Here is a 20,482-nt window from a genome sequence, read left to right on the forward strand (position 1 = left end):
CAAAGTTAATTAAAGTTCATACTGAGGTTCCATTTGCATCCCTCATGGGCAATCCAATCCCTCAATTGTCTCTGCACTGCTTTAATTCAAAGATTCAAAAATAACATTCACAATTCCTTGATGGTGGCACAGCAAGTTAATATGATTGTTAAGAAAGTATATGGGATACTTGTTTTTGTAAATAGATGCATTGAATACAAAAGCCAAGGAGGTCACACTAAATCTTTACAGATCAGTGGTTAGGCCTCAGATGGAGCATTGTATACAATTCTAGGCAGCACTAAAAATACCAACACCCTGAAAAGGGCACCAAGGAGGTTTACTAGGATGATACCAGGAGGGAGTTTAGATATGTGGAGAGATTGGAAAAGCTGGAATTGTTCTCCTTTGAGTTTAAGGATGGATATAACAGAGATTTTCAAAGTTTTGAGGAGTTTTGATAGACGAAGGAAGGAAAAACCATTGCCTCTGGCAAGTAGGTCAATAAGTAGACATTTGAAATAATTGGCAAAAAAATGAGGGAAAAATGAGGAGAAATTTCTTCACAAGGGGGTTTGTTAAGATCTGGAACACACCGTCGGAAAGAGTGATGGAAAAAGACTCAATAAAACATTCAAAAGGCAATTGGACAAGTAATTCATGAGGACTCAAGGAAAGAAGGCTGAGGGGCGAGGGGTGACCTATTATAAGTCTTTAAAATTGTGAAAGGTTTTGAAAGAATGGAGAATTGGGTAAGTATTACCAGACTGAATTATGCTGGTGGGTGGGTGGGTGGGTGTGTGTGTGTGTGTGTGTGTGTGTGTGTGTGTGTGTGTGTGTGTGTGTGTGTGTGTGTGTGTGTGTGTGGGGGGGGGGGGGGGGGGGGGGGTGGGTGGTTGTTGGTGGGTGGTGGAGGTGTGGGGCAGCCAGATCAGATCAGCCACTTGACCAGGTCCCACTGTCAGGGAATTTTACCTTAAGGAGGAAAAACAGTGGACAGGCTTCCCGCCACTAGGAGGCAGGAAACAAATCTAAACATTCAAAAGTCCTATTAAGGGCAATTTCAGCAGGTAGTTGGCATTTTACGAACAGTAGATTGACCCCCATCCGCTGGGTGGGGAAGCTGCCAGCTGACTGCAACCCCCAGCAGCAACTCACAGGGAATTTTTTTTTTTAAGATGAGAGTGGGCCGCAGGCTGGGAAGGCAGTCCCCATGGCCCCAGTGATTAGCTCAGAGTGTTTCCCTTCCATCAATACCTTTTTAAAAGGTAGGCTCCAGGCCCCTGCACACCTCAGCAGTGGCCACTGCTCCTGGTGGAGCTACTGAGCTGCCAGTCCTCTGACTGGGCCGGCAACTCTAGGGGCGGGCGGGCGACCATCCTGCCCAGGATGGCAAACCTGGCAGCAACTTATTTAGTGAAATTGAGGTGGAAGTTCTCTCATCTTGCTGAGTGCATTTCAGATCTGGATTCGCGCCTGAACTTGGGTCCCCAGTTTGAAAGGTAAAATTCTGCCCAATGTTTTGTCTTGTGGAGGAAGAGCATAACTAGAGGACATCAATATAAGAAATCCAATATAGAATTCAAAAGAAATGTTTTTTTCACCCAGTGTTAAGAATGTGGGAGTCACTACCATGGGGGAGGTTGAAGCGAATGGTACAGATGCATTTACGGGAAAGCTAGACAAGCACATGAGGGACAAAGGAATAGATGCTTATGATGATAGATTTAGATGAGAAAAGATGAGAGTAGGCTTCAGTGGAGCATAAACACTGGTATGAACTGGTTGGTCTGCTTCTGGGCCTTATATACAATGCATTCCTATAAAATTTGCAAGATTATGGTGAAAAAGCCAAGATGCAAAACTGTCAGGTCCCATTGGTGTCGGGCGTTATGGTGGGTGTGAGCAGACAATGTGGCGAGAAGGCCAAAAACGGGTTTCATGCCGTCGTGAATCCAGGTTGTTATCGCCCGCATTTCCCACTGTCGCACATCGGGAACCTAATTTCAATACTTTAGCACCCCCTTATAAGGCCTGCTTGCTGGAATCATCCCACCTTGTTAAATTTACCGCCCACGTCGGCGTGATTCAGAACAGTGTGCTTCACAACTGCCTTTAAAAGGCGTGCTCCTGACGAGCTGAACTTGGAGGGGAACTTGGAGGTGAGCGCACACAATCTGGTGCAGCGCTCTTGAACATCACCGGTAGAACATCAAGGAAGTGGTGGTGTGCATTCGGAGGGGGGCACAGGTAAGTCTTTCCCATCTAACTTTCAGTGTGATGCCAGGGCAAAGGCGAATGGGGATGGTATGGGCGAGAATGGGGATATGGGTGGTCAAGGCAACACAGGCTGAAGGATGTACACAAGCACATGTCGGAGAAGATGGCGGGTGAGGGAAGCAGCCACACACTTGGAAAAGCTTGTCAATAGAGAGCATTCTTTTGTAGCTGAGACCGTTCAGCTGCAAATTCATTGACATGCTTGGAGTCGGGCCTCTGAAGCTTTTCTGCTCACTCAAGCAACGTAAAAATATGAAAGTTCCACCAGAACATTTCATCCCTTGGGTACAGACTGTTAATTAATGTGCAATTCAGGAGGCAGCAGAACAATTGGCCGACTGGACAAGTTGTAGAATCCCCTCGTGGAAGGTGGCCATGGAGCAGTCACTGGTGAAGACGCTCACAGCACCTTGCAATTTCTTCGTTAAGCTTTGGACCAATATCCCTCATGGTTCAAGCTAACAGTGCAGCCTTGCAGTGTGGGTTAGGAAAATACCTGCGCCTGAGCTGAGAGCACAGCATGCAGTCCAGTGGCTGAAGCTGCAGCAAACGAATGACAATTTGAAAATGAGATTCCAGGGCTTCGACAGGTCTGGTGGAGCACTGCAACACAGACAGAAGAGGGTGTGGCGCATCACTGTCGCTTGCTGTGCGCTACACAACCTGGTGCTGCAACACAGGGAGGACACAGCTGGGGGTGGGGGGGGGAGAACTGCACGTGTCCTCTGATGAAGAGGACGTCCAAGGGGATGATGAAGGTGAAGATGCCAGTGATGAGACAATCGCACTGGCCAGACGAGGCAGGCGCACTTGGGAGGCCCTCATAGCTGCAAGATTCATGGAGGATGATGATGACGGTCCTGATAGCCTCACATTGCACCTGTGAACGTTTGACTCCTGTGTGACTGATGGCAGCGCACATACTCTCAGTGCTCAGGCCCAGTGCAGGCCCTAATAGTAACTAGATTTCAGGAGGATGATGACAACATGCAGAGAGGACACTCCATAGATCTTCACATAGCCTCTGGGAATGTTTGAATCCTGCCTGGATGAGGGTAGCTCGCTTGCGCTCTGTGATCAGGGTCATGTCTTGGAGACACAGCCATGAAACTTTAAATGCATCTGATCCTTTGTCAGCCTTCAGCACCTAAACCCTTCAGGAGCATAGCATCACCGTTCATAATAGCTGAAGGGGTGAAGGGCCAGCCCCACCTCAAAAGGTGCTGAGAACACAGAGAGAATGACGGAAATCTGTGATGCCTGCCCACTACATTCTGGCAGCAATGACAAGCACCATCGAGGTACAGGCATCACTGATGTGTCCAGTGAGTGTAAAGCTGGACCATCACTTTGGTCTGAAAGTTACACAATTCACAGGGAAGAGGCCCTGGATTGAGACACCTGCCTTTATTTTGTGCTGGAACCAAAGTTTCACATCTGAGTGACATGAATACAGCTCATCGTAACAATGAGCCATAGGCAGGGAGACATTGTTGGGAATTTATTGATTAACACCTGTGCCCAGGCTGTGCAACTGCATCTTCTTAACCTTCCTAACACTGCTGCTATGTCTTGTTGCTCCCTCGACATCCACAGCAGTGGTAGAGGCAGCCTGCTGATTGCTACGCCCTGTCTGTGATTACCTTGGCGGGCATCCTCCGGGGGCTCAAGGCCTAGAGGGCCCCGGCCCACTTTTGGTGGCCAGCTGCACCCTCCTTGGCCTGTTGAGCTGGAGCTCTGGGGCTGACAGGAAGAGGGGGTTTGGATCAGCTGGACATTCCCAGAGTCACCTGGATGGATGGCCCCGGAGTGTCGAGCTGCTGGTCCTCCTCCCTATAGGTGCCTGATGGCCCCGACTGACTCTTTGAGGATAAGGGGAAGCTGCAGTGTGATCGAGCTGTCCTGCACCATCCTCGCGCTTACACTGTTGGAGGCCAACTATGGCATCAACGATGGAGTTCAGCCTGCGCAGCAGTGCAAGACAGGTGACAAGTTTGCCTGAAGGTGACGTGTCAGATGCGCCTAGGACAGAAAGTGGAGACTATTAGTGCTTGGCGGATGCTTTGAATGCAGGACAGTGGACTCAAGAGTGGCTTTGAGAGAGAGATCATGTGATGCAGGATCTGTAGGTGGGTGTTCACCACTGACCTCACTGCTGCCATACGAACGGGCCACATCCCCTCCGGTCAGCTTCAACGCGTGACTCTCTAACGGAATGAGGAACTTGATGTCCGGCATTCCACCCCTGGTCTTGGACCTCTCCTGGTGATTGTGCATGCTTTTGTCCTGTATAAAGAGATGGAGAGAGTGAGAGCAAGGCACATGCCAGGCCAAATGAGAAGGATGCCAGCGTGCATGTGTGCTGGGTGCAGGCAAGGACGGGATGAGGAGGCAGTCTCCAGGGCAGATGGAGGTGTGAGGGTGTGTGTGAGAGAGTGAGTAGTGATGCCCCTTGAGCTGGCAGTGAGTGAGATGCCAGTGAATGTGTGATGGGCTTGTTAGTAAGTGAGTTGAGAATGATGAGATGGTTGGCTTACCCTGGCAGCACAGATGAGATCATTCATCCTCTTTCTGCACTGGATGGCCAGCCTGTTGTGTGCAGCATTGGCATTGACCACGTCTGCCACCGCCTCCAGTGGGGAGACTGATGGGACTTCCTGTGGCCAAAGCCAGTGTAGAGGACATTGCGGTGGGCCTCCACAGCGTCCAGAAGGCATCCCAGGGAGACCGTCACTGAATCTGGGGGCTACACTCTTGGCATTTGGCTCTTCACTGGAGCAGCCCTGGGTGGCAAGCATTGGGAATTGTGCAAGTGGCTGCCACTTAAATATAGCACCTGGCGGAAGGAAGTGGCAATGTACCAGCATGGTGAGCCATTCTGAGGCTGTCCGTCAGCGATCTGGCATGTTCCCCATGACTACATAATTTGAGGTGGGAAGGGGACGATAAACCCGCATTGTGGCCAGCGGGTAAAACGTCTTTTTTTCACGCCCGCAAGTGAACGATTCTGCCCTAGGTGTGGGACTAAATTGGGCAGCTTTTTCAAACCAGCACAGTCATGTGAGGCCAAATGACCTTCTGTTGTGCTAGATGATTCCATGATCCTTCTGTCCTACTTGCACTTCCTGATAAAAATGAAAATGACTATCCTTCCCTTCATATTTTCTAGGAATAAAAAAGAAAATGAGAAAACAAATTAAGCAAGGGAATTTGCATAGTAAACAGTGAGAGATACGAGAATGCACGGTCTTGGATTTTCATTCCTGTTTCTGGTAGGAATGGGGTTTTAAAGCATTCTCAGAATCAGAGTGCAGACTTGCTGCCTTGTTCCTGCTGTTGCCGGGCTTGCTGTTATTTTGACCGGGGCCTTCAACAGGCAGTCAAGATCAGAAACAAAACAGCCTAGCCAGCAGTCCTTAAAAGGGACTTTATGTGCTAATCCAAAAACAAAGGATATAGTTTTCTCCTTAATCACTTTTGAGGAAGGGGCATTGACACCCCTCCTGACACAACATTTCTGATTTGCCTGATGTCCATCTCTTTGCTGCCCTTCTCTTGGTATCACTTCTCTTCCAAGATCAGAATATGCCAGTTTAGCACCTGGGGAGTCTGTCAGGTTTCTCACATTTCCCCTCCCCCTTTGGTGTGTAGCCTCTCTGCCTCCCCAATGGACTTCATACTTCTACGGTCTACTGCTTATAACAGGCAAATCGGGTTAACACTAACACGGCCGCTATAAGTGGTGCGGATTGTATCTGTACTGTCTCCAGAAGTGTGCTCGCCCTGGGCAGTTCAAAAAGGGACATTGTAGTAACAATGAGGGAGGGGTGAACAACAACCAGACATACTTTGGTGCTGTCTCTGGGGTAGATTACAACACTCTACTATAGGGTGAAACAAGTGATAGTGAGTTGGTAGCCTGTTTTAGATATCTGCCATGAAGTCAGTGGAAATAAAAAAATCAGGAGAGATTTAAAGAAGGCTGCCAATTCTCCACCACCTGTTTTACACAAAGTCAAAATCTATCCCCTCAGTTTCAGTAATAGCAACGCCTGATATGGGAATTAAATCTCAATAACCACGAGGCTCAACAGTTCCTAGTTTCTATCTCCAGCCAGTCCACAGGTACCCAAATAAATTAAAAAGTTGAAGCAAGTTTGCTCTGTGCTATACAAATTCAAAAAGATTTTAGCACTATACAATCACCTTTGAATGTTTGCATTTATGGAAAATGTGTTTGAAAATCTAGAAGACATGGGTTAATTTGTTGAAAAATTAAAGTCATTGTTTTAAATTCCAATCTGCCTCACACCTCACTGATGTAAACACTGGTTCGTCAGTGCCTTGGTAGAATAATTTATGACAAGTGCAAATGAAGAATGAGAAGTGCAAGGGAGCAGCCTGAGATTTGAATGAAGATAGCTGCCACATGGTCTAGTGCTCACTTATTTAAAATGGCTTTCTGATTACAAATTATGTTCCCTTGCCGCCTGCAAATCCCTCCTAGTGGGCAGCAGTGGTGGGAGGACATGCAGCCACCGCTGACTACAGTTGCATCAGGAGCTCTGTTCTTGTTGAATCACTCTAGTTATTTTACTTGCTTTGAAAGCTGGTAAAGGTCACAAGTGAATTCTTGACCTCTTACAGAGGTTAATGCTACAGTAATCTTTATTACTATCTGTAGAACCCTGAGATGTGTTAAGATTACCATAGATATACAGGAATATTTTATACGAGAAAAGTGTAGCCAGATTGAGAAATAGCTTCCTTCAAATTTTCTTCCTGTTTCTTAAAAGCTCATGCTGGTAGACAGCTCCACAGATATCTGTAACCCCTCCCAAACCTCACCTAAGAAACTAATTGTTAGTTATAAGCCTAGTCAGAGAGTCAACAAGTGATCCAACCACGGAATGACGTCATCGCTGCCCAGGTATTTACACAGCCCTCACTCACTCAACACAGGACCCACTTTAATGGTGATTAGGAGTTGGAATGCACAATGATTTTACCTCATTAATTTTAAGGCTGTTGGCCCTAATGTAACATGCATAATTTGCTCCTGAATCTTAAATTAATTCAGCACAGACTAGAGATCAAAAGTGGAGCAAAGTTTACTGCTCTGTATGATTCAGTCCCAGAAAAGTTTGCTCCCCAAAAAAAGACAATTGATGGGAAGAAAACTGAGGAGTTTAAAATCAAGATTGGCTTAAGTTTAAAAAAGTACCTTACCGGTTACATTCTACCATCGGATGGCTGGTTTAACAGATGGTTAATCTGACTAAAGTGGTAACCTCATGAATACATTAAATCAGGGTGCTATTAGGTAGCAAGGATCCCAGAGTCATTTTCAGGGCCTATTGGGCAGAGCCTCAGCTGTAAATGCTTCACTCAGCACAGCCTGTTGGCCAAAAGTGATGGCTCGTTTATGTTGCACCTAGGTCAGTGGTGTTGAAGAGGGAAATTTTAACTCTCAGAAACAGGTGGGTGTAGGTTGGGTGGGGATGTAAAAATTAAAATCACAGGGCCAAGTCCAAACCCAACTCCAGTTGTAATGGAATTGGGATGGTGGGTATAGGGGAATGGCCGGTATGGGGTGGGATGGGGTGGCATGGGCTGGGGAAAATGGGGAAAGAAGGGGGCAGGCTACCAAACCATTCCCGCAGGAAGTTGTTCAGTAAATATTTTAATGAGGCCACGTGCCTCAGATTTTATGTCTCCTCCACGATTAATCCCAGTTTGCTGCTAAAGGGAGGTGAGGCCGCTGAGTGGAAGATAGTGCTTTTTCAGCACTGCTTGTGGGCTTGGAGGAACAAGAGTTATTGTGCCCAGCTCGCCCAAGTTAACCCGCTCGCTCCATCCCAACCTGCTCATTCCATCCCTTCGTCCCCAATTGGATACTGCCCTCCACAATTGGACCCACTGACAATATCACCAACTGTATCCCCCACAATCACCCCCAACCACAACATTGAGTAAAGGGGCAAAAACAGAAAATGCTATAAAAACTCATCAAGTCTAACAGCGCTTCACCGCTCTGATGAAGGGTCATACGGACTCGAAATGTTAACTCTGTCTTTCTCTCCACAGACCTGCTGAGTTTTTCCAGCATTTTCTGTTTTTGTTTCATATTTCCAGCATCTGCAATATCTTGTTTTTAACGGAGTAAAGGGATATGGGGAGCAGGTGGGAAAATGGAGTTGAGGCAGAAGATCAGCTGTGATCACAAAGAATGCCTGAGGAGGCTCAACAGGCCATACGATCTACTCTTGCTCCTATTTCTTAGGCTTTTATTACAACACTACAAGCTGCTCTTTATTCCACCCCCAATATTCACAATCTTTGCACCAGCAGCAAAAGCCTACCTGCTCCTGAGCTGTGGCCTCTTCAGGAGCAATCCCCACCCAACAGGCCTGTTGATCAAGCTTTTTTTTTTTAAACATATTCTTTCACGGGATGTGGATTTTGCTGCCAAGCCAGCATTTATTGCCCATCCCAAAATGTCCTCAAGAAGGTGGTGGTGAACTGCCTCCTTACACCGCTGCAGTCCATGTGGTGTAGGTACACCTTTGGTGCTGGTAGGGAGGGAGTTCCAGGAATTAGACCCAGCAACAGTGAAGGAAAGGCGATATATTTCCAAGTCAGGATGGTCAGTGGCTTGGAGAGAAACTTCCAGGTGGTGGTGTTCCCATGTGTCTGCTGCCCTTGTCCTTTGAGGTGATAGAGGTCATGGGTTTGGAAGGTGCTGTTGAAGGATCCTTGCTGAGCTGCAGCAATGCATCTTGTAGATGACACACATGTGCGTCAGTGGTGTGGGAAGTGAATATTGAAGGTGTTGGATAGGGTACCAATCAAGCAGCCTGCTTTGTCCTGGATGATGTTGAGCTTCGAGTGTTGTTGGAGCCGCCCTCATCCAGGCAAGTGGAGAGTATTCCATCACACTCCTGACTTGTGCCTTGTAGATGGTGGACAGGCTTTGGGACCTCAGTTCAATTTCTCATCAATGGTAACCCTCAGGATGTTGATACTGAGGGATTCAGCAATGGTAATGCCACTGAATGTCAAGGGGAGATGGCTGGATTCTGTCTTGTTGGAGATTGTCATTGCCTGGCACTTGCCACTTATCAGCCCAGATCTGAATGTTGTCCAGGTCTTCTGCATATGGACATGGACTGCTTCAGTACCTGAGAACTTGTAAATGGTCCTGAACATTGTGGGCACGGTTAGTTCTGGAGCACAAGTCTTCAGTACTATTGCTGGATTGTTGTTAGGCCATAGCCTTTGCAGTATCCAGTATTTTCAGCTGTTTCTTTATCTCGTGGGGTGAATCAAATTGACTGAAGTCTGGCATCTGTGACACTGGGGACCTCCAGAGGAGGCAGATTTGGATCATCCACTTGGCACTTCTGGCTGAAGATTGTTCAGAATGCTTCAGCCTTATCTTTTGCACTGCTGTGCTGGGCTCCTCCATCATTGAGAATGGGGATATTTGTGGAGCCTCCTCCTCCAGTGAGTTGTTTAATTGTCCACCACCATTCACGGCTGGATATGGCACAACTGCAGAGCTTATTATCTCATCCAGTAGTTGTGGGATCGCTTGGCTCTGTCTATTGCATGCTGCTTTGCTGTTTAGCATGCAAGTAGACCTGTGTTGTAGCTTCACCAGGTTGACACCTCATTTTTAGTTATGCCTGATGCTGCTCCTGGCATGCCCTCCTGCACTCTTCATTGGACCAGGGTTGATTTCTTGACTTGGTGGTAAAGGTAGAGTGGGGAACATGCTGCGCTAGGAGGTTACAGATTGTGGTTGAGTACAATTCTGCTGCTGCTGATGGTCCAAAGTGCTTCATGGATGCCAGTTTTGTGTTGATAGATCTGTTTAAAATCTATCTCATTTAGCACGGTGCTGACTCAGGGAGAGGAAGTGTTATAAAAAACAATAAAGAGAACAAAAATGTAATGAAACGTCCCCTCATGTGACTCTGTCACGTTATTAATTAAGTTTTAAAATTTTTAATTTATTTTTATTTGCTTCAGGAAACCTCATCCTGCCCACGGATCAGGTTTCCTAAAAAACGTGCAAAGGCCGCTTGGCCTTTTCACCTGCCTGCCAACCGTAAGGTTGGATGAGCAGAGAAAAATTCACGTCAATTGCTCATTTAATGGCTTTGACAGGCCTTTTAATTGTCGGCGGGTGGGCTGCCGACTTTGACGTGCGCCTGCTGAAATATCGTACGAGTGTGCGATGATGTCAGGATGCTCGCCTGATGCCACCGCGTGTCAGTTTACACTCGGTTGGGTTGGGAGCGTGCCCTCCCGCTGAGCTAAAAATTTTACCAATGTAAAGACGGGGCTTCAGCTCCACAAGGACTGTGCAGTGGTCATTCCTACCAATACCGTCATGGACACATGGATCTGTGGCAGGCAGGCTGGTGAGGGTGAGGTGAATATGCTTTTCCCTCTTGTTGATTCCCTCACTGCCTGCTGCAGACCCAGTCTAGCAGTTATGTCATTTAGGATTCAGCCAGCTTGGTCAGTAGTGGTGCTACCAAGCCACTCTTGGTGATGGACAATGAAAACCCCCACCCAGAGTATACTGCCTGACCTTGCCACCTTCAGTGCTTTCTCCAAGTGGTGCTCAACATGGGGGAGCACTGATTCATCAGCTTTGTGTTAACCAGCAGGAGGTTTCCTTGCCCATGTTTCACTTGATGTCATGAGACTTCATGGGGTCTAGAGCTAATTTTGAAGAATTCCAGGGCAACTCCCTCCTGACTGTATATCACTGTGCCGTCATCTCTGATGGGCCTGTCCTGTTGATGGGACAGGACATACCCAGGGATGGTGATGGTGGTGCCTAGGACATTGTTGGTAAGGTATGATTCCATGAGTATGACTATGTCAGGCTGTTGCTTGACTAGTCTGTGAGACAGCTCTCCCAATTTTGGCACAAGCCCCCAGATGTTAGTAAGGAGGACATTTCAGGGTAGACAGGGCTGCATGTTGTTTCTGTGCCTAGGTCGATACTGGGTGGTTCGTCTGGTTTTATTCCTTTTAGGTTTTGTAGCACTTTGATATAATCGTGTGGCCTGCTAGGCCATTTCATTTCAGTGGGTAGTTAAGAGTCAATCACATTGCTGTGGGTCTGGAGTCACATGTAGGTCAGAACAGGTAAAGAGGCAGATTTCCTTCCCTAAAGGACATTAGTGAACCAGGTTTTTACAACAATCGTCAATGGTTTCATGGTCACCAATACTGAGACTAGCTTTCAGTTCCAGATTTAATAATTGAATTTAAGTTCCACCAGCTGCTATAGTGGGATTTGAATCCATGTCTCCAGAGTATTAGCCTGGGTCTCTGGATTGCTAGTCCAGTGATGTTACCACTATGCCACCACCTGGCCAGGCTAACTTCCTGGTAGAGATGCTGTTGAAAAGAAGTTGGGCATGCTATGGAGTCAAAATGCCTTGATATTTGGGGGCTCTGGAACTCCTTCCCACCACTTGCAAATCCCACCCTAGTAAAAATCAGGGCCAAAGTTTCTAACAAGTGCCCTTACTTGGCAAAACAACATATCCCATTTTTACACTTCTGCTTTGTGTGTGGGAGTGTAAGATAGGCTGTAAGGCGTCTAGTTTTAACAGATCCATTTTAGTAAACTGCTGATGCTGAGGTTTCTCTGTCCTTGTGTAGTGTTTTATGGCTCTCACTCAACAAAAAAAACCCAGAAAAAGTAAATGTCAACAGAAACTGAGAATTACCAGCACATTCTACTGAACAACAGTGACAATCTTGAGGCAGGTGAGCAACAGATTACTGTCTTCAGTGGGCGACTCTTGCAAAACACGGATATTTGAGGGTGCTTTAATGCTCCAGTTTTATGCTATTTAATTTTACATCATGCATATGCTAAATGATTCTGTTGGTAGCAAAGGCAGAAAGGCCACTTAGCCCTGCTATGCTGCTGGTGCAGTTACACTACATTCCATACAGAAACTTCAAAACTTACAACATATCGTAATCCACTGTTCTGTCTGTAAATTTCTAGTGTTAGCACTAACGTTAGATCACAGCTAATTGTAGAGGTAGCCCAATTCTAACTTTAGAAATCCCACCATCAGGGGCAGACCATAGCATTTTGAGGTTTCTCTTTTTCTGATTTGAGGTGTAATTATGGCTATCCACTTTCACTCTCATGTATGAGGAAATCCATAAGATTTCTACAAATGTTTCAGTTCTCAGAAGATGGAATATCTCCCTTTCTCCTTCCAAAACAATGGATAGCCTGTCTAACATATAACATAAATATCGTGGCAGATACTATCATCTCCATATAAGATCAATTCATTATGCCAGGAAGAGATGTCATTTGGATCAATTTCTAAAAACTACACATTAAAACCGACACTTGCAAATCTTTATACCACACTTCATTTAGTCATTCTGCCTGATAATTCATGTGTTTACAAAAAACTAGAAAAAAATGATATCAAAGTAAAAATTAGATTAGAAAGATTTGTTGATGTTCTACATGAAATTTGGCAATGTGAAAAGCTGGGAACGTACATAAGATTGAAGAGGTACAATAGGATATACTGATATTGAAGCTAGAATCAGGGTTATTCAAAGTGTACTAATTTCTTTAGAGTCAGTTTGCAATGCTAATCTTCAGTTCCAAAACTGAAGCTTTCAAAACAATATCACGAGCATCGTGGAATGTATTACTGTAAATAGGAACCAGTGTCATCAACATTTAATTGCTTTTTTAACTTTACTGGCAAAACCTTGTGATTACTCCCTTCAATTTTCAGTAAACTAATATAAAAGCTACATCTAAAACTTAGTTAGGAAAGCTTACTAACTGGTTAAACTTCAACTGTTTTAGTTCCAAATGCCATCCCCAATTCAACTGATGGAAATGCAACTAAAATAACAGCATTAGACAAATTAGACTAAACTAAGCCGTTGCTATCATGGGCATCCAACCTTGCTGAAACTTGGGGCTGAATTTTCATAAAGGAGACAGGAAGGTCGAGACTACTTGAAAATGGCCTCCCCCCACCTCATTGCATTCCGGGAAGGCAGGGGCAGAAGAGAGTCAGGCCTGCTGCCTCCAGAGGCAATTTAGAAATGGCCGTAGAGGCAGGCGAGTACTAAGGCAGGCTGTTTAGAAGGCCTGTCTCAGTTCTCTTAGCCTTCTAGCCCTCACTCCACAAAGCCTCTCCCCTTCCCCACTTACCCCATGCCCTCTTCAAACCCCCATGTCCCCTAATATTCTCCATGCCCCTTCAATGTCTCATCATATCCCTATGCCACTGCCATACTCCCCATATACCCCCAACATGTATCCTCCTTGGCCACTCACCCAGTATCCACTATGGGCATATCTCAGGAGCCAAGTGGAGATGTAAAAAAAATTCTAACAATAGAGTTCTCGCCCAAAAACAACCCAAATTCAGGAAACCTATTCAAAAAATGTAAATTTAGTGTAGAAACAAAGAAACATATATTTCAGTAACCATGTCAAAGAGAGATAACCCCTTAATAACCTCTCAGAAAATTGTCAAAATGTTTATACAGCTCCCAGCTGAGTTAAGTGGTTCTGGGCCTTTTGAAACTCAGCCAAGCATTCATAATTTGCTCAACTATAATAATAAACATTGGGAAATCTAAATGATGAAATCTATTGAAATTTCAAAAATGGATGATTAATGTTTTTTCTAAGCTACACCAGATGGCCTATCAAGCAATGCACTCCAGCAGCAGGTGTCTGTCTTTTACTCTAAGTGAAAGCTGGAGACTTTTTTTGTCCAATTTTAAAGGGTTGGGGATTTAAATCACTTCGTATCATGACACTTAAACAGACTTTACATCTGGCCTTCAGAAGCTTTCACATTTTCTCTATAAAACTGCAGTTCCCACATTGCTGTCAAAGCCTTTTGGAGCAAAGAAGAATGGGTGCATTTGCACTCAGCAGCCAAATCAAATGGCCCTGCTGTGTTCCGGTTTCCCAGCTGTGCATTTCATGCTCTGTCCCCGTGCTGCCAAAAATTGAATCTTCTGGAAATTGATGCAGGACTTCCACATCTGTGTCCCGCCTGTCATTTTTTAAAGGTCTCTCAAGTCATCCCGACTCAATGAAAACCTGGGCCTAGTTTTTAGGCAGGCAGATTAAATTGGCTAGTGTTTGTCAGGATGGCGGTTGCCCCAACAATGGGCCAGAAAGCTGGGGCAACCCCACCATGGTCATTTGAGAAAGCCCTGACCGCATGTTATGCACATCTTGCAACCAATGAGTTGCCATCAGGGTTCTTGTCCCCTTAAGGGATTGGCTGCACCCAGCCAAGAGGCGCAGTGATGGATGCCACCCCTGCAGTAAGATAAATGGGGTGGTGAGGCAAGGCCCTGGTGAGGTGTTGAGGGTGATTGGTGAGGGTGGGGTGAATTGCTGCCATAGATACAGCCATTGCCACTGGGGGCCCTTCCATGGGCCACAGAGTCCCCAATTAGGAGTGGTGGTTTTCCCGTGCAGGAGAGGATCCATTGGTTTTTTGGTTATGCTAAAAATAAGAGGTGGGGGGGTGGGGGGCATATTCCATTCTGTACTTTAAAATAAGTTACTTACAAAAATAGTGTCTAGTTAGTAGTGCATTTAGTCCGTGTGTTACAGTAAACATCTTAAAATGTGAAATTGTGTTATGTAATAGAAACACCATAGAAACATAGAAACTAGGAGAAGCAGTAGGCTATTTGGCCCTTCATTATGATCATGGCTGATCATCCAACTCAATAGCCTGCTCCCGCTTTCTCCCCATACCCTTTGATCCCTTTCGCCCCAAGAGCTATATCTAACTCCTTCTTGAAAACATACAATGTTTTGGTCTCAACTACTTTCTGTGGTAGCGAATTCCACAGGCTCACCACTCTCTGGGTGAAGAAATTTCCTCTCATCTCAGTCCTAAATGGTCCACCCCATATCCTCAGACTGTGACCCATGGTTCTGGACTCTCCCACCATTGGGAACATCCTTTCTGCATCTACCCTGTCTAGTCCAATTAGAACTTTATAGGTTTCTATAAGATCCCCTTCATTCTTCTAAACTCCAGCGAATATAATCCCAATCGACTCAATCGCTCCTCATATGTCAGTCTCGCCATCCCAGGAATCAGTCAAGTAAACCTTCGCTGCACTCCCTCTATAGCAAATACATCCTTCCTCAGATAAGGAGACTAAAACTGCACACAATATTCCAGGTGTGGTCTCACCAAGGCCCTGTACAATTGCAGCAAGACATCCCTGTTCCTGTACTCGAATCCTCTGGCTATGAAGGCCAACACACGCAGGTCACGTTGCACATTCCCCTCTCTCAATTTATAGCCATTCAGATAATAATCTGCCTTCCTGTTTTTGCTACCAAAATGGATAACCTCACATTTATCCACATTATATTGCATCTGCCATGCATTTGCCCACTCACTCAGCTTGTCCAAATCACACTGAAGCATCTCTGCATCCTCCTCACAGCTCACCCTCCCACCCAGCTTTGTGTCATCTGCAAATTTGGAGATATTACATTTAATTCCCTCATCTAAATCATTAATATATATTGTGAATAACTGGGGTCCTTTACCGATCCCTGCGGTACCCCACTAGTCAATGCCTGCCATTCTGAAAAAGACCCGTTTATTCCTACTCTGTTTCCTGCCTGCCAACCAGTTTTCTATCCATCTCAATACACTACTCCCAATCCCATGCGCTTTAATTTTACATGCCAATCTCTTAAGTGGGACTTTGTCGAAAGCCTTCTGAAAGTCCAAATAAACCACATCCACTGGCTCCCCCCTCATCAACTCTACTCGTTACATCCTCGAAATATTCCAGTAGATTTGTCAAACATGATTTCCCTTTCATAAATCCATGCTGACTCTGTCTGATTCTGCCAGTTTTCCACGCGCTCAGCTATTAAATCTTTTACAATGGACTCTAGAATTTTCCCCACCACCGACGTCAGGCCGACTGGTCTATAATTCCCTTTTTTCTCTCTGCCTCCCTTTTTAAATAGTGGGGTTACATTAGCTACCCTCCAATCTGTAGGAACGGTTCCAGAGTCTATAGAATCCTGGAAGATGACCACCAATGCATCCACTATTTCTAGGGCCACTTCCTTAAGTACTCTAGAATGTAGATTATCAGGCACCGGGGATTTATTGGCCTTCAATCCCATCAATTTCCCCAACACCATTTCCATACTAATACTGATTTCTTTCAATTCCTCCCTCTCACTAAACCCTGTGTTCCCCAACATTTCTGGTATGTTATTAGTGTCCTCCTTTGTGAAGACAGAACCAAAGTATGTACTTAGTTGGTCAGCCATTTCTTAATTCCCCATTATAAATTCCCCTGTTTCTGCCTGTAAGGGACCTGTGCATTGGTCTTCACCAATATTTTTCTCTTCACATACCGATAGAAACTTTTACAATCAGTTTTTATATTCCCTGCAAGCTTACTCTCATTTTCTATTTTCCCCTTCTTAATCAATCCATTGGTCCTCCTTTGTTGAATTCTAAACTGCTCCTAATCCTCAGGTCTGTTGTTTTTTTCTGGCCAATTTGTATGCCTCTTCCTTGTTATCTGTTCAGTTATTAACTGAAAGTTTGAAATACATTTTAAAAGTTGTCATTTTCTTAGGAGCTTGTAACAAAATACTAACCAGTATCACTGTTGTCTACACAGCACCCCTTTATGTTTCCATATTGGTTTTGCCAGGAAGATCAAATGAAGGACTGAGTATTTTTCAATTCAACTATAGTCCGAGTATTCCTTTATTTTGTCTGTTACCAGGTCTTGTTAGAGATTCATAACAACCCACTTCATTCAAAGATTACAGGCTATCATATTTATAACTGAACTAATCATAAATTCTGTATATATTTTACAATGATGCATTCAAACTTATTTGCAGCCTGCCACTAGGGCATACGTCACAACATGAAACAAAATGGGTGCAGGCTGTGGGTGGCATTGTTTGAAATCTCATGTATTGCATTAGAATGAGAGGCTCAGCTATCAGATCAAAACAGCTCAGCTTATTTTTCACGCCCTTGTAGCCATTGTTCCACATAACTTTCTCCAAGTTCACAACAGATGTGAGCTAAACTATTAGTTGTGTTTAAGTGATGGTCAGGTACAACATTTATCTTCAACCTTAGTTTAAAAGTCAGTGCCATATATTCAATTGCATTTTTCTAAGTAGACAATAGCCAGCAGCACAATGTTTTATGTTAAATCAAGATCCATTTAACCAAATCAGAATTTACACTTGTTTTATTAGGCACCATTTTAATTCGTTTCTGCAGCGGTTTCACATGATACATATTTAATAGTATGGTCTCATACCTGTTTTTTCAGTTTCTTCCCGAGTAAGTCCTTTTCTTTCCTTTCCTTTATAAAGTCTTCCTCGTAAGTCTTAAGCTATGAAAAAAAAAGCAAAAGTTCCCTTAACTGGCATCCGGCCACAGGATCAAACAAATAAATACATGAGTGGAACATGAAAGTCATTTATTAAAGTAGTAGCAGATATTGAAACAAAGGAAATGTAGAAAAGCAGTAACTATGGTAATACCCGTGTGTTAAGTAAAGTAAGTTTTGATTGTAGGTGCTCAATGTTTTTCTTCAATTCTTCTTTTTCTTCATTCATTCTTTCCCGGTCACATCTTTCTCTCTGAAAGTCTTCTTCAAATATCTGCACCTTTAACAGAACCCCAAACATTTTAAGAGCTCATGGATGCAATTTGGATTAACCTATTCTGGTCAACATTCTTGAGTATCTACAGAACAAAGAACAGAAAGCTTTTGCAGTTACAAACCCCTGAGCACAAATCACTATCCTGTGGTTGAGGTGGTAAACTGAACTGCAAAGCGCTAGCTATGAAATTTTAAATTAGAAGCTAAAATATGGAGAATGCGATGAGTTAGAGGCTCCAAAGAAGAAAATCAGATTTTACATGGTCTGAGCCAAAAAGCCAAACAGAGTTCATGCTGCTGGACAAACTGGAAGAATTTCCATCTATAGTCAAAGAAGTTGGGCACATCATCATTTATTCCTATCACCAATTTACCAATTAAAATAGAAGTCTCAAATGCATCTAAACAAAAATTGAGGAGTCATACTCATGATTCACTGACATATGTGGATGATTATTTAAGACTGAGGTGAGTAGAAATTTCTTCACTCAGTGGATTGGGGATTTTTGTAATTCTCTATCCCAAAGGGTTGTGGAGGCTTCATTACTGAGTATGTTCAAGGCTTGGTTCATAGATTTTAGATTTCAGGGAATCAAGTCATATAGGGAGCAAGTTGAAAAGTCGAGTTGCGGTAGAATATCAGCCATGATCACATTGAGTAGTGTAGCAGGTTTGAGGGGCCAAATGGTCCACTCCTGATCCTATTTCATAGTTCTTACATTAACTTGTTTATTTTCCTATATATACAATGTGAAATTATATAACACCTTTGAAATAGCAAACATCCAAAAGCGCTTCACAGAGGGCTATGAAAAATAAATTTGACAGTGAAGCACAGAAGGAGATATTAGGGCAAGTGACCAAAAGCTTGGTCACAGAGGTAGGTTTAAAGGAGCGTCTTAAAAGGAGGAGAGAGACAGAGGCAGAGTGTTTTAGGGAGGGGCTAAGAAGCTAAGGCATGGCCACCAATGCTGAAGATGAAAATCTGGAATGTACAGGAAGCCAGAACTGGAGGAGGGTTGTTGGTCCACAGAAGGTTATAGGGGCAAACCAATGGAAGGATTTAAAAAGGATGAAAGTCTTTTTTTTTAAATATAAACAAAACATTGGGGCAGGGTTTTCTAAAATCCTTACACCACACTGAGTTATAATTTCTTGGAAAAAACTCAATGTGTTATATATTACCTGTTGCTTTAGGACCTCAATTTGTGTTGTCAGTTCCTCAGGATGAGCTTTTCTCATTATTTCTCCACTTTCAAAACTGTGAGGCATGCAAGAAACATTCTGCTTTCTTAAAGCATCTGACAAAGCCTATAATAAATGAATTTAAAAGACTTCAGATTAATAGCCGTTTTCCAATAGCTTTTTTTTCAAAACACATGAGTAAGCATGGGTCCGCTCCTATATCCTCCTACGGAGTGGTACGACATATTGGAGCTCCAGTCTGCTCTTTGAGATTTAAATACCCTTTTATTTCAAGGCTCCTTTTGACAAACATTTGTGAGGTGTAGCTCCATTGTATTGTTTACAAAGAAGAAATTTACATAGAGTCAATGGCGAAATGAGCAGTCAAGTATAAGTCAGGTTAGTAACATCCTGCAAAAACTAAAGCTATTTTGAATCCCAGTGTTACTCACCACCATGCAGGACCAACTGAACTGCTTGAACAAAAATAAAATATTCTGAAAATTCAGAGCAGGTCTGTCAGTGTTTGAAAATATTTTTAAAATGGCATGGTCAAGAAGGTGAAAAATTGTGAGAAGATGTTAATATTTTGGCTTTGCCTTCTTCATGGAAGGACAAAGTTCCCTTGAAGGGTATATATCTGAGCAGTATATTGTCTTTCCTCTTCAGGTACTGTTAGGCCTTCTCTATTTCCAGCATTTTGTTTTGATTTCATCTTGTTCTTTTATCACCACAAGTTTTTTGAAATGTTTCATCCTGATAATTCATTGGCATTGGCAACAAGGGTTAAAATCCCAATTGTAGTTACATTTACAGTTTTTATTTAATTTGCAAAATATGCAAGAACTATTCAATAGGAAAGAAGAACCAAATACACTGTGATTTATTCTGAAATTATCACAGGACAATCAACTTTTAATCTGTTAAATCAGGAAAGCAGCACTCACTGTGACACTTAGAAAGTCAAGGATTTGGACATAAATATATTCCATGCATTCAAAACATTAATAATAAATCTCCCACAACGTACTTAAGGTCTCCTTTGTTGATTTCTGTGTTGTGTGAAACAGCAGGAGACCGATATTTTAATATCAGCTGGTGGACATAATCTAGTAATACAGAGCACATTTGTTTCCTCATTTTGGAGTGGTTGGCAGTTACCAAACTGATGGGGAATTTTAAAAATTTCTCTTTTTCCATATTTTCTATTGTCAAAACTGCTCTGATTGCGATTTTGGACTTTAAATTATTCAGCAAAAACACTTAAATTATCTCTTTCCTACACCAATATTTACTT

At 43.8% G+C, this 20,482-nt stretch overlaps 1 protein-coding gene across 5 annotated transcripts in view; it reads right to left on the reverse strand.

The window, feature by feature from the left end:
* LOC121284139 (TNFAIP3-interacting protein 3-like) overlaps positions 1-20,482 on the reverse strand; it is a 36,951-nt gene that overhangs the window by 6,359 nt on the left and 10,110 nt on the right. For all 5 annotated transcript variants that reach the window (XM_041199346.1, XM_041199319.1, XM_041199357.1 and 2 more), the window contains 4 exons: positions 19,186-19,311; positions 17,879-18,004; positions 17,653-17,727; positions 4,408-4,545 (listed from right to left, as the gene is read on the reverse strand). In XM_041199346.1, the coding sequence (XP_041055280.1) occupies positions 4,408-4,545; positions 17,653-17,727; positions 17,879-18,004; positions 19,186-19,311 (465 nt within the window). The remainder of the gene's footprint in view (positions 1-4,407; positions 4,546-17,652; positions 17,728-17,878; positions 18,005-19,185; positions 19,312-20,482) is intronic.

Source organism: Carcharodon carcharias, chromosome 1 (genome assembly GCF_017639515.1).
Source record: "Carcharodon carcharias isolate sCarCar2 chromosome 1, sCarCar2.pri, whole genome shotgun sequence".
NCBI classification, from domain to species: Eukaryota; Metazoa; Chordata; class Chondrichthyes; order Lamniformes; family Lamnidae; genus Carcharodon; species Carcharodon carcharias.